At 38.8% G+C, this 14,707-nt stretch overlaps 1 protein-coding gene across 1 annotated transcript in view; it reads left to right on the plus strand.

The window, feature by feature from the left end:
- Positions 1 to 12,758, plus strand: part of AGO2 (argonaute RISC catalytic component 2) — a 32,435-nt gene extending 19,677 nt beyond the window's left edge. The window contains exons 11-18 of the mRNA XM_086465918.1: positions 1,693 to 1,877; positions 3,825 to 3,984; positions 6,705 to 6,795; positions 7,967 to 8,161; positions 8,933 to 9,067; positions 10,484 to 10,585; positions 11,355 to 11,554; positions 11,891 to 12,758. Coding sequence (XP_086322044.1) covers positions 1,693 to 1,877; positions 3,825 to 3,984; positions 6,705 to 6,795; positions 7,967 to 8,161; positions 8,933 to 9,067; positions 10,484 to 10,585; positions 11,355 to 11,554; positions 11,891 to 11,999 — 1,177 coding nt within the window. The 3' untranslated portion in view covers positions 12,000 to 12,758. The remainder of the gene's footprint in view (positions 1 to 1,692; positions 1,878 to 3,824; positions 3,985 to 6,704; positions 6,796 to 7,966; positions 8,162 to 8,932; positions 9,068 to 10,483; positions 10,586 to 11,354; positions 11,555 to 11,890) is intronic.
- Positions 12,759 to 14,707: the final 1,949 nt, after the last annotated feature.

A 14,707-nucleotide genomic window follows, 5' to 3' on the forward strand; every position in this document is an offset into this window, starting at 1 on the left:
TGCGGGGGAGGAGGCAGAGAAATCAGGAGCAAAGCTGAGCCCAGGGAGGAGTGGGGGGACAGTTTTTAAAATTTGGTTTTATTTCTCATTATCCTACTCTGATTTGATTGATAACAAATTAAATAAGTATGTGTTTTCCCCAAGTTGAGTCTGTTTTTTGTCCGTGACCATAATTGGTGAGTGAGCCCTCCCTGTCCTTGTCATGACCCATGAGCCTTTTGTTGTATTTTCTCCTCCTCATCCCACAGCAAGCGGCCACGTGGTGTTTAGTTGCTAACTGGGCCTAAACCACAACAGTTGGTAAGACTGTATTATCTGGTACCCTTTGGTGAGGATGAGCAACTTTTTAGACACCTGTGGGGGCATCCACTCCAAAATAATAAAAGGGGCTTTGTCAGCATTTGTCAGTTAAGCGTTGGAACCTGGGATCATGTGTTTACTATGCTGGTCATTAAGCCAAGCACCAAAGAGGGACGTCTCTAGGTGCGTCTGCACTAGTGCTTTAGTTTGGATCAGGAGTGCATATTTGAAGTGATGCTCCTGATGGTCACCACTTGCCATACCATGTTCTCCATCAGGGAGAGCAGTCTGAGTGTACAGTGTGGAATTTTTTGGGATAAAACTGGACTAGAGGATGTGCTTCAGCCACTAATGGACATTCAGCCCACCACACCAGACTACACCCACTGACAAAAAAATCCCAGAAACACATGTAGCATGGATGGATGTTGGTCCCTCAGCACCAAGTACTCCGCTCTACAGGTCTGCACTATGACACCTCACTACTTGCTCATCTTGGCCTTTGTTTTATGGGGACAGGACTTACAGACTGCTCATGCACCATTGACTACAGGCATCTGACCTGGAGAAGCCATGACTTTGAAGACGCTTTCCAGACTGGGAATACTTTATAGAGCCCTGGACTCCTACACTGAAGTGCTTTTGATTACAGTAGGCACACTGCCTCGTTGATGGGCCTTCAAAAGGAAAGACAGCCAAATGCTACCATGTCAACAAGAGCCAGGAGAAGGAGGCAGGCTGCAACACCGCATACCCTGCTAGCAGGGGGCCTGAAGCAGTCTTCACTGATAAAAGCCTCTGCCAAAATTAGGTTGTCTCTGTTTCTGACTAGTTCCGTCGAAGTGTGACTTATATTTGCATCATCCTTGGAGAAGGTTTGTCTGCACCTCCAGGATACACCTTTTCTTTGATACCTAGCAAGGGTTTTTTCTGTGTTATTTTGTACGTTAGATCAATTCGCTGAGACACGGTCGCTGGTAACTTCTGTTGGTTGTTTTCCTGGCCAAGAAAAAGAAGGAACTCCAGCCGTTCCTGTAGTGGTAGTACCACATGGAAGTGTGGTAGAGCAGGGTATCCAAAATATCATCGCTGCAGTGATTTTTGCAAAAAGTAGCTTATACAATATCTCCTGTAGAAAGATCAAATAAGGTAAAATTTGCTTTGGAAATAAAGTTTTTAGAATAGTGTTATTTATGCAATGTAATTTCTTCATCTTCCCGTGTTTTTCCTTCAGTGACTACATAGGCGCTGTCAATTTGAGGATGTACTTGGGGTAAATTCCCAGTTTTTTGAACAAGCAAGTTTAACAGGATTGTTCCTTTAAAAATAAGAATCAAAATCAAGATGGATTTTGCTACCTGAGGATCTAATGTATTTATGTCAATTCTTTAGGTCCTTTACAGAACAACTGAGGAAGATTTCCAGAGATGCAGGAATGCCAATCCAGGGGCAGCCATGCTTTTGTAAATACGCGCAGGGAGCTGACAGTGTGGAGCCCATGTTCAGACATCTCAAGAACACTTACACTGGCCTGCAGCTTGTTGTAGTCATTTTGCCAGGAAAAACGCCAGTCTATGGTCAGTAAGTGCAAATCGTGAGTGTGTATTTTTCAGTTAGAATTTCCTGTATTTTTTGAGAAGTATCTGAGTGAAGAGAAGTTTAATTTTAGTTTAACAGTATAAATTCCATTTAGGGAATGGGCTATAAATTAATTTTACTCTTCTTGTGCTGCATGATGTTTTGTATTAAGACCTTAATTCTTTTCGTTATTTTTGTCTATGCTTTTAATTTGCTTTTCCACGTTCTTCCTGTTGGTTGCATTTGAGATGCAATTTGCGAGTGAGAAAGCTAAACCAGGGCTTCTGTGAAATTGATGAAATTGATATGCAGTGGATTAAAATATACTTAATATGATTCGTGTGCTAAAAATTCCAAGTGATTGAAGAAGTAACGACCTCAAGGACTGTGTAGCTTTTAGAAGATCTCTGCTTACTCACACATACCATCCCCCTTTGGCAAAAAAAGTTGATTGAAGGAGAAGATTTCTGCCAATTGGTTTTTCCTGTTCTTTCAGTTTTTTAATTCTTGGATTGCAAGGACACAGATGCATGAAAACTCAGCAACTTAAACTGTTATTTGGGAACAGGTTGACAGTTAGTGCATTTTACATAGCAGATACACATAGGGTTTAGTACATTTTAGATATACCATGCATTTTGGTTTTAACTAGCTCTTCCTATAGGCAAGACTGCTTATTTCCCTGTCCTGCCTTCCTCCTTTTTCAACCTACCATGCCTAATTGCAGCACCATCTGCTATTTTTCTCCTGTAGCTTCATGGACTCTCTCTTCTCTAATGGCTCAGATCTAGCAGGCAGCTGCAGATTTGTTTTTATCCCATCCCTCACCAATTTAATATAGCAGAAGATAGTTTCCCAACTTTCTTTTTCCAAGATTATCTCAGATAAAAAGAGAGATTAAAAAAGGAACCGTAACGAAATTGTACGGGTTTTTTCCCCCGTTGAATTCATCCTTGCAGTGGAAGTGCCCTGTCTCCAGTATGTTCCATTGAAATTCTGTGCAAAACGAGATTTTTCACTTTTCCTGCTTGGCATTAAATTGGGATTCTTTCCTATACTTAACCACTGAGAGGATGTGGTACCACTTTCATTTGCTTTCCTTGTCATTATTTTTAATTACAGTTCTTTCTGCCCCCTCTAATCATCTCTCTACTTTCTTCCTGTGCTCTTCCATACTCTTGCACTGCCTGTATCCCCAGTCTTGTCTTTTCTCCTCTTCTCACCCTGCTTCTCACAAAGCCTTTTTCCCCTCTCCTGTTGCCAAAGGGGGGGTTGTGTCTTCTCTGAGCCTGTCTTGAAGCCTAAATTTCTTCTTTTCCTGAGTGTAAGAGTATGGCTGTCTTATTAAAAGTCTCAATTTTGTTGTTCACAATAGGATTTGTTTTAACCTTTTTAGTACAGTTCTTAATGAGTTTCTTTCGGAGTTTTTCTGGGCCATCCTTTGGTCAACTGGCCACTTTTTGTGCACGTGACAAACTTGTAGTGATGAACTGATAAGCTGATTGGCTGAATATTACTCAGCACATCACTGTTAGGTTTGCATTACTAGTCCAGTGATTAATAATGAAACAAGTGTTCATCATTCTAATATTATCCATATTAGAATGAGCATGGAAGAACCTTTGGCTAATGAAGTAGCTAAAACAGTATAATTCTAAAATTACAACTAGTGTAATTTGAAAAATCTTAGTTAAAAGAAGCCAACAGTGCCAGTTACGTTTAGGACCCAGTTACTGCACTGTGAGCAGGTGGAGCAGTACAGAACCTGGAGGAGGTTTATTGGAGGATAGGGTTGGGTTTGGAGGTTAGGTTTCTTCTTGTTGCTTTAAGCTTAGTGACCACTTCACTAAAACTCTAGGTGTAGTTAATTGTCACTGAATTAATGTCTCCTACATTGTTTGCTTTGCAATCTGCCAATTTTCTTTTGTTTTTCCTTTGTTTTGCAGCGGAGGTGAAGCGCGTTGGTGACACTGTACTGGGAATGGCAACGCAGTGCGTTCAGATGAAAAATGTGCAAAGGACAACACCGCAAACTCTGTCTAACCTTTGCTTAAAAATAAATGTCAAATTAGGAGGTGTAAATAATATTTTACTGCCACAGGGAAGGTAAGCCATCTTCCGAAGGGGAGGAGGGTGGTGTCGCCTATGAGGACAGGCAGAGACAGTTGGGGTTGCTCAGTCTGGAGAAGAGGAGGCTCCGAGGAGACCTTATAGTGGCCTTCCAGTACCTAAAGGGGGCCTACAGGAAAGGTGGGGAGGGACTTTTTGTCAGGGAGGGTAGTGATAGGACAAGGGTTAATGGGTTCAAACTGAAAGAGAGGAGATTTAGATTAGCTATTAGAAAGAAATTCTTTACTGTGAAGGTGGTGAGACACGGATTGCTCCAAGAAGCTATGGCTGCCCTCTCCGTGGCAGTGTTCAAGGCCAGATTGGATGGGGCTTGGAACAACCTGGTCTGGTGGAAGGTGTCCCTGCCCATGGCAGGGAGGGTGGGGATGGAACTAGGTGATCTTTAAGGTCCAACCCAAACCATTCTATGATTGTATTCTAAAGAGAATGTGCATTATGTTGAGATAACTGGGTGCTTTTTTCTGTAGTCATAGCGCTGTAGTTTAAGTGACTCTTCAGACGAATTATCTTTTGGGTTCTAGTAAATAGTCCTGTAAAAGTTAGGTTACGATGACTGGAGAGGAAGACTCATTCCAGTTGAAATGTAAAATAAAAATATTGTAGCAATCTGACCATTGAAGTATACAACTTGCATTTGAATGAAAAATTTATAATATTTTATTTGAGTTTTCAGATACTATTAAATAGAAACCATCTTGAATAGTAGTGCCTTTTCCTTTATAGCTTAATTCTGGTCAAGATTCTTGATTTTGTTGTATGTCTTAACTTACATAGACATCCACAAAACCAAAAGCGGGGAGCAGAAGACTCTTAATTGGTTTCCTGGTCCAGTTTAGCTTGCAATTTCTTACTAGTATTTCGTTGATAAGTTTTAGTTACCCTGTGACTATATTCTGTGAAGTTGCCTTGATACTATTGAATTCCGCATCTGACATGTCACTGAAGTCCTGCATATAGTTGAGTAGGAGTGAAATAAATATCATCTTGTAAAAAAAAAAAAAAAGGGGGGGGTCCCTGCTGTTAGACTAAATTTTGTTTATGTATTATCTTAAAACAAATATTCTTAAATTGAAACTTTTCATCAGTTTTATTAAAAATAAGGCACAACAAGTTCTAGTGGAAGAATAAACAAAATACAGCTTGTTTTGTCTTGCCTTCACAGGATAGAGAAGGCTAGCATAAAGATACATAAAGTTACTTTAATCAAAATGACAACTAGATTTCTAGGTCACTGAAAGATGGCATTTTTATTGTAACTGCATTCCAAGTTGTAGAGAGAGCTCAGGGAATAACCTGCTACATCGTTCTCGGGAGCCTGTTTCAGAGAAGTCAACAATCTGTTTTGCACAGATAAGCAAATTCTCACTTGAACATATTTAGGCTAGTCAGAAGGCAGCTGCTGAAAAATAATCCAACAACAAGTACTCAGAGGAGGGGGAAAAGAGCACCTTATCGGAAGGGGTATATATATTTTGTGTATCTTGTTAAATTCTGTTTATTGAACTAAATATACTGAGCCTGGTTAATGTGCTTTTCAGAGACTCATATTAAAGCAACTAAAAATCATCGTATTGCAGAGCATGCATTTCAAAAAGGCACAGTGGCATGTTTTGTTGGGTTTTGTTTTGGTTTTGTTTTTCAAAAAGGAGTTAAAAATACTGCTGTGGAAGCAAAACAGAAACACACACACCATATAAGTAGTTTTATACTGGATCCATGAATATAGGGTCTCTAAGTGGCATGTGTTGACAAGAATGAAGCTAGAAAGTTAAATTCTGCTCATTAGACCGACAAACTATGCATTCATGCAAATGGAGTTAAGTAAAGGGGGGCAATGGGACACGGCAGAACCTCACACGCTACCTAGGCATTGTAGAAAAGTGCGGGTTTGGGGTATTTAAAACAGAACTCTTTCAGTTATTATTTTTTGTTGGTTGAAAGGATGGGAATAGAACAGTTTTTTATTTGTATAATTGCATTGTAATTACCTTCAAATTCCTATTGAGAGACAGTCTGTGAACACCTGAATCTGTCTACATAACCATTCCCCCACACAGCCGCATATACACGAAAAAAATTCTGGTGGCCTAAAATTTCCTGTTTAAAATTGTTTTATTAAAGAATAGAGCTGAAGCTTAAAACTTCCAGCGTAGTGTTTTGGTGTTCTACTCTTGATGCAGTGGATTAATATCTTAACTTAAAAGTTTGTTTAAAACTTTGAAGTATAGTTTAAAAAAAAAGAAAATCTACTTTTTAATTAATACTTATGATATCCACAATTTTTGTACTTTCTTACCAACACTGGTTTTGTGTTCAGAAACAAAATCATAGTATCTGTATGTGTGCACAGTGTTTTAGTTTTCTCAAATGCTATTTGATGCTAAGGAATCAACTTTTATAATTTTCTGTAGTCTAATTAATAAAGACTGCAGTTCTCCAAGGTAAAAAGGGCTTTTTAAACTGTTTTTAAATGAAAAATAACAATTAGCTATGCTTTAAAAATATGCCTAAGTATTTAGTATGAGAACCCTGATCAGGACTTCTGATTACTGTCACAGTACAAGTGAGCAGTCTAACCAAGTGCAAATTGTTGACTAATTCACGGCAAGAGCGTAGGGTGCTGTTTACTTGAGTTATAACGTGCTTTATTAAGCATGAACCTTGCTGCTTTTACAAGTTTGCTTTCTCTTTATCAGACCACCGGTATTTCAACAGCCTGTCATATTCCTTGGTGCAGATGTAACTCATCCGCCAGCTGGAGATGGGAAGAAGCCTTCCATTGCTGCAGTGAGTAAACTGTGTAACGATCTTTAGGCCCTGCTCTCCCCTGCTGCTCAGCTGTAATGCATTATATCCCTTTCAGTTCTTTTGTGGTCCATTTCTTCTGATTGCCTAATTATAGTATTATAAATTACTTTTCTGCAGGAATCTAATGAAACTTTGGAGACCTTGCTCTGATACTGATGACTTAAATATGTGTATTAGCTTGTAAAATGCCTGAGCTGCTAGTACATAGAGGAGCTTTTCTATGAGCTGATATTTATCTCCACCTGTAATAAGCTGGTGCATGTTTAAATCTGCTTTTTCAGCAGTTAAAAATTTTAAGAATTTATCCATTACCCATAGGGTACTAGGCTAGCTCAGGTATGGTTTTTTGGGATTCAAATTTCCTGACAACACAAAATGTGCAGTAATCTCTTGGAAATGTGCTCCCTAAATACAGGGAATGGCCTTTGACTTGCATTATGTCAAACACCTGTAGTGGCTGCGCTGGCTTATTTAATGATGAACATCTTTGGTGACAGCAGGTGCAGTGTCTTAGCCTGTGGTGCTAAATAAACAAATACCTGTTTTAAAAAGTTACACGTGTGTGTCTGGGGAAAAGCAGGTGGAGATGTGCTTAGCTGTGACTTTTGACATATGGATTTTGACATTTTTTTGTTTGCTTATTTTTAAGTCCCACGCCCCTCTGACAGTATGTGAATTTTGATGTTTCATGAACAGAAAAATCCCTTCTTCCCTTGGCAAGTTGTGTCTCTTTGGTGTGGGTATTTCTGTGGTGCCTCACCGTTTCAGTTTTATGGATTCATCCACGGAAAAGGACTTGGTCTTCAAGAATTCAAATTTGTGTGCTGCAGTTCTAACTAAATCAATGGTTTCAGGGTATCAGGGCTCCAAATACAGGGTTTTTCAACTGTGTATGTAGGTGCAAACAGGAAGTTAGTCTTTGAGAGTTAAAATAAGTTTTTGGTTTCACCAGGGTATGTTACCACAGGTAGACTAAAACTCAAAGGCCTCTCCTTTGTCCATAAGCACATCATGATTTTTGACTACATCTTTGCTAGGTCAACACCTTCATTTACAACGTACTGTCAAAAAGACAGCACAGTTCTCTTCATGGAATACCTCTACTAAAGTGCTTTTAAGTTTGGTTTGATACTAAGCGTTCTTTCAACAGGTTGTAGGAAGCATGGATGCTCATCCTAATCGATACTGTGCCACCGTTCGGGTCCAGCAGCACCGCCAAGAAATCATCCAAGATTTGGCTGCCATGGTCAGGGAGTTGCTTATTCAATTCTACAAATCAACTCGATTTAAACCGACTCGTATAATCTTCTACAGAGATGGCGTTTCTGAGGGGCAGTTTCAACAGGTTATATTTTTCTTTTTGAGATTTTGATTATGTAGTTTTCTGGTAGTACCATATTTTAGGAGACATTTTTCTGTATATTTTATAGATACTTGCATACGCTTTCCTTTCCAGTATTTTTATATGTAGATTAAAAGATACAGGATTTAGTCAGCTTCTCAAAATCCAAGGGGAAGGGAGTAAAGGTCACTTAGTAAACTTGAATTAATAAAATAATCTTTGTATGAACTTCTGATATGTTTTCCCACTTATCACTGTTTTTCAGTGAATTATTAATTTATAATTAACCCAAATCCTAAATCATGGCCTTTTGTTTTATTGCACTTTGCTCTCTCGGTTTTCTATTGATGCCTGTAGTCCTGCCTGAGACTTCACAAAGCTGGGAAAGAGCATGCAGTTGAGCAATTCTGGATTTTATCCCTTGTACTAGTCTGAAAAATAATTAGGCTGTTGTATATTCAACAGTGTAATTAAATGTTCATTTGTATTTGGCAGTTAAAAAGATTTTGACATACAGCTTATTAGTCCAAGCCTCATGCTTGGAGCTGAACAAATATGGAACCAGCTCTCGCCTGGCTCAGGAAACGGGTGATCTAATTTGTTCTCATTAAGTGAAGAATTAAGGTTTGATCCTGCATGCTTTGACATCTCATTACTCTGAGTGACAATACAAGAAGGAACATGATAAATAAGAGTAATCTGTAGATAAATAAGAGTAATCTGCAAGATAGGTATCTTTCGTGCTTATCGTACATCTTTATGTTTATGATTCAGGTTCTCCATCACGAGTTGCTGGCTATCAGAGAAGCATGCATTAAACTAGAAAAGGATTACCAGCCTGGAATTACATTTATAGTTGTGCAGAAAAGGCATCACACCAGACTCTTCTGTACAGATAAAAATGAACGGGTATGTTCTAAATGTGACCGGCAAGTATCTGGCAGGCAGCCAAGTGCCGTATTTAAGCAGTAAGAGGCTTGTTTGAAGAACTGCCTAACATAGTGAGTGAGACCTTTCTACCTGGAAAGGAAAACCTTCATTTTCTGTCCCATATAATAAAGTGGCAAGAAACTCTTTCAAAACATCATCAGGATGTGCCTTTCAACAATTCTGTCTGTTCTTTAAGTTCATTGAAGTTTTCATGTTTCTCTTCAGTTGGTTTTTTTTTTTTTTACTGTCTCAAGATTCTCTAGGGTTGAGAGTGATCTGAGTAGTGTAGAGTTTATAATGTAGTGTACAGCTTATAATGTCTGCACTTGAAGCAGTTAGCTCGGGCACTCCTTGTTGTCAATGGAGATCTGTTTAGTATTCCCCACACACTTGAAGGCACATTTCATCCGATTCTAGCGCTATTAAGTTCAATGCTTTGGTTGCCATTGACTACAGAGTGACTCTTGGGTTCCCTGCTGAGATGTGGCTACCTGCACAGTAGACAACCAAAATTGTTAGTTAAGGTGAACCCTACACTTTGAGAATACTTTCTTTTCCATTAACACTAACTTCAAGGTACCTTGGGTGTCTCATGTCTTAGACACATGGAGTTCGGTTTGGGCGTATCAAGTGTCACAACCCTTTATTTGTAGTACTAAACATCTCAGATTGTTTTATGAGTGTTTCATAGTTGTTGTTATATCTATGTGAAGTACATGTACCTTTCTGGGTAGAGAGGAGACTCTCCAAGTCAGGGGTGGAGTCCTTGCTGTAAATGAGGAGTTCCTAATGGAAAACCTCTGTTCAGATTTTCATGTTCTTGTTCCTTCTGTCAGGCTTCTCTGTGTGAGCCTTTGAAACCCACTAGGCTTCAAGGCAATGATTAATAACTTTTAATGCTGACGTGAAGGTGGTTTTTGTATGAAAACTTGCTATGATTACAGTTGTTAAATTGTTTCAAAGTAAGGAGTATTTTTAAGTTCTGCTTTGCAGTAAAGCATTTTTGGGGGAAGAAGAGGTCTGTCTTACAACTACGGATTGTCCTCTTTCAGGTGTAAACTAGAAAAGTTAGAGGAATAACCTGCCCTGGAATGGGGAGGTGAAAAGATTTTTGACAAGTCAGTTGTAGGAAATGCTTTTTACGTTTGTCAGAAAAGCTAAGTTTTGTAGGGAACTTCCCAGAAGATTTTGCAGCTTGTCTTTTTTTTTTTTTTTCTTAACTCTGTAGTAGAGACAGTCCAGATTTTCAGTTGAACAAAATTTCACTTTTACTCATTCCTTCTTGGCTTTTTGCTTTGTTGACAATTTTTTTCCTGTTTTTTCCTTACTATACAGGTGAAAAGAAAAAACAACTTTGTGTGTGCCTTGCTATATTTGCATTTTCTGTTCACACAGGTTGGAAAAAGCGGAAACATTCCAGCTGGTACCACAGTGGATACAAAAATCACCCATCCATCCGAGTTTGACTTTTACCTGTGTAGTCATGCTGGTATTCAGGTACAGCATTTTGTGTGGGATGGGAACTCTCAAAGATAACACTGGCTGTTGGTGTTTCCAGCGTTCGTTTGTGCAGGAGACAAACGGTGCAACTTCCGTCTGCGTATTTTGGCTTTTTGTCTGTGCCATCTGCAGTGCTCTTCTGTCACTCTTAAAATTTAAAAGAAATAATGGAACTAAACAGTTAGGAAGCACACCCTGTGCATTTAGTTTGTGCTTCTCTGCTCTCTGTTGTACATAGCTGCCTCTTGCAGGAAATTCTCTTGCAATGTGCATCCAGTCCCTAGGAAACAACTAATATGTTGAGCTAGCACCATTGTAGTTTCACAGTTTCTTGTGATTTCTTCTGCCCAGTCAAACAGAAGCTATAAACAACCACAGTACTGAAAGTCAAAATTGAATACTCTCAAAAAAAGCGTATTCAACAGGGGCTCAAGTTAGATTGTTGTTAGCTACCTATGTTGTACCTAAAGCTACGTTGTATGATGGCTTTTTGTCAGATCTAACTTTCACAAGATGACAGTGCATTTCAATAAGATCATTTAATGTCAGTAACAGGGATGAAATTCTAGAAAATGCGAAGGAGTTAGTTATATTGGGAGCAAGGAGGGAGGTGGTTTGCCTTTTTAAAGGAAAAATTCGCTGAAGGATGTAGAGTTGCTCACATGCAATCTTCGAGGAAGCGGCTAGTTACACTGCAGTTTACCTGAAGAGCTGGAAATTTAAAGATGCTTTTGAAATGCTGAGGTGCTGTGTGATCTGCCTTCAGGGAACAAGCAGACCTTCTCATTACCATGTTCTCTGGGATGACAATCGTTTCTCTTCGGATGAGCTGCAGATTCTCACCTACCAGCTGTGTCATACGTACGTACGCTGTACCCGTTCTGTTTCCATCCCTGCACCAGCATACTACGCGCACCTGGTTGCCTTCAGAGCCAGGTATCATCTGGTGGATAAAGAACACGATAGGTGAGTTGCATAGTTTTGAATTATTACAGAACTTGAAGCAGGAAGGAAGCAGGCTTGTTAGTTCTGGGGTTGATAGTATCCTCAGGTAGCAGTTTGAGGGTAAATTTGGTCTTGCCACTGAATTATATTGTGGAAAAAAGCAGAGGTTCCTGTATGCTGCTTGGCTTTTTCCTGTTTCAGAACTTCAGTGGTGTTTTAAGGGTAATTAACTTTCGCTGTTCTGTTCAGAAGAAATTAATGATATGAAAACATTATATACAAGGAGAGGCAGATTAAATAGGGTTTCTTTCCTCCCCCAACCTCTTTTTCCCCCCCTCCACCTCCCTTCTCTTTCAGTGCTGAAGGAAGCCACACTTCTGGTCAGAGTAATGGCAGAGATCATCAAGCACTTGCTAAAGCAGTTCAAGTTCATCAGGACACGTTGCGCACTATGTACTTTGCTTGACATGTTTTAATGTTTAGCGACTCAGTACAATACAGAGTTGGATTCACATGAGACCAGCTGCACTTAGACCAACAGTTGCCCAAGCTACAGTGACAGCCAGCAATGAGTGATGCATCTTTTTTTCCCATTTGCAAGAAAGCCTTCCGTCCAGAATTTCAGACTTGATTGTGAACTGCATTCTTGTACCAAACCCCACTATTGTTGGAAATGTGGTTTGCCAAAAATCTCTAAGCTGCTTGGTATAAAACAGACCCATATTTTATAATTAAATCAAGAGCTGTGATCTCAGGGCTTAGGGGAAAAAAAAAAAGCAACCAACAACCCAACCCACAAAACTCCTCATTCAGTTTGGTATTCATTGAATTGCTTTTAATAATTTGAAAAGATCTAATTCATACTAAAGTTTGATGGGCTACAATGCTGTGAATTAGCTTTTAATACAAAGGAAAGCAAAGCGTTTTTTTGACTATTTATGAAGCCTTGATTCTTCTAGATGCATTTACAAAATTTTTATTTTCAAAAAAAGTGAGTGACAAAATTCTGGTTTTCAGCTGTCTTATACAGATTATTCTCTGTGTGTCTAAGGGCAAATGTATTTTCTGAAGCTTGTTCTTGAATGTTTTTTATTGTGCTGCATTTGAAAATGTTTTTCATAGACTAAAGAATTTTAAAAAAGAATGAACTTGTACCTAAGCTTTTAATAGGTCCAGTTAGATTGGCAAAAGAAAATGTGCCATTTAAAAAAAAAAAATTTATAAAGATTTTTTTTAAATCATACTGACAGCTAACTTTAGAATTCGTCATACAGGACTGTGACACTTACTTTCCAAAGTCTCTAAAGAATACGGGTCTGTGGTGATGAGTACAGTACAATCCTTTTTCACTGTTGTTTGAGTTAATGTAAATTTTATATATGTTTCACAGTATTAATGTGATAGACTAGATGGTATTATTTATTTTTATTTACTAAGGAGTGCTCATTATACTTCTGTTAACATATCAAGAATGCTTTGGATTTAGAAATTAAAACCTTATCGTGGGAACATAACTATTCGAATGCAAAAATATGCAATTGACTTTGTGAGAGTTGAGAGAGACATACAGTCTATATTGTGTATTTTGCAGAAAGGCTTTTTAAGCGTGCACACAACAGCAGGTTTTACCTGTGCAGTTCAGAGACGCACACGAGACCAACATTCTACGTTCATTCAAGCACAAAACAATTGTATTTTATTTATATGTTGAATATTGGTGAAGCAGGAGCTCTAGTAGAGGAGAGTGGCTCACTATTTGTAATTTAGATAAAAGTCGGAGAATCTATGCAGTAAAGATAAATCTTAGGAAACTGAAGTTTACTTATGAAGGGAGGTGAAACTCTTCATTAGGCATAAGGTCAATAGTAAATGTGAGAGTTTTGCCATTCTCTTAGGAGAAGCATTAATTAAAACTGATAATTATTAGACAAACGCTTCTGTTAGTTTGCACACTGGGTTCATAAAAAACCATGATACGTATGTAAACCATTGCACTAATTCTAATGCCACAAGCAGGTTTAGAAGAAAATGGAAAAAGCCGGGGGAACTCGTTTATGCTGACTTAATTTTGTTTATTTTTTCATAGAGTAACTGAAATAACATGCTAAGAGGCAGGTTTTAAAAGTTTCATTCTCTTCCACTGATTCATTTTGCTTTGTCTTTTCCCTTTTCTCTTAGCAGATGCTCAGTCACTGTTTTGAATACATTTACCTCTAGCCACCGAGACGGGCGAGTAGCTTTAACCAGTGCAGAGGTCTGTGCCATATAGCGGATAGACTATAACCAGTTGCTGTTCAGTAAGCTAGCAAATGCCCAGACTTTGCTGCATCAAGAGTTTTAGGTACATAACTTTGGGTGAGTTCAGATCTTCACCTTGTAGCAGTGTGTTGGCTGTCGGTGTCGTTTCAGTGAAATAACAATGTAAAATCTATTAATAGAAGAATTGTATTTGTATTATTCCAATCTGGTGATTAGGCTGTTGGGTCAGATTTTCTTCTTGGTCATAGTTACGTAAATCCAGGTTTTAATTTATGCTGGTATAACAGAAAGCAAATTCCAGGTCATATTGTCTTTCTGTGTTCCAGTCGGGCTGTACATACCTCCCCTGAAGTACCGCTACACTGCGAAACCTTTCCGTGGTCGGTGTGTGTTACTTCTCTGTGTGTTTGCTGGAGAGGTTTCATGTTTCAGTGAAGATTTTAATTTGGCAGAGTTTTATACAAGAATTATTTTTTTATACGAATTATTCTTAACAAATAGATAAAAGATCAAACATTTTAAGATGCCGTTTGTTTGCTGTTCATTATGCAGAGACCTCTTGGATGTGAAATTCATCCTCCTCTTTCCTCTCTGCAGATCTGGAATAAATGACTTATACAGGTGGTCAGATGGAGAAGGAGGGGAGAATCTGTCTTGACCTCAAATCTTATTTCTGAAGCAGACTGTGGGACTTCACTGCGTCCTGTTTAGGATGTATTTTCTGGGCTGGAATAGTCGTTGCAGCTCCTTTCTGTGCGAAAAGGAGTATTAGGCAGACCCTTAATCTGAGAGCAGCTGTTGTCTGTGTATCCTCTTGGAATGAACAGAAACTTTGTGTAACTTTCCTTCCCTGAGTATGAAGAACTTGGGATGGTTCTATGCATTTCAGGCTAGGGGCATTTTTTCCCTCTTGCA

Source organism: Leptosomus discolor, chromosome 5 (genome assembly GCF_034619465.1).
Source record: "Leptosomus discolor isolate bLepDis1 chromosome 5, bLepDis1.hap2, whole genome shotgun sequence".
Lineage (NCBI taxonomy): Eukaryota > Metazoa > Chordata > Aves > Leptosomiformes > Leptosomidae > Leptosomus > Leptosomus discolor.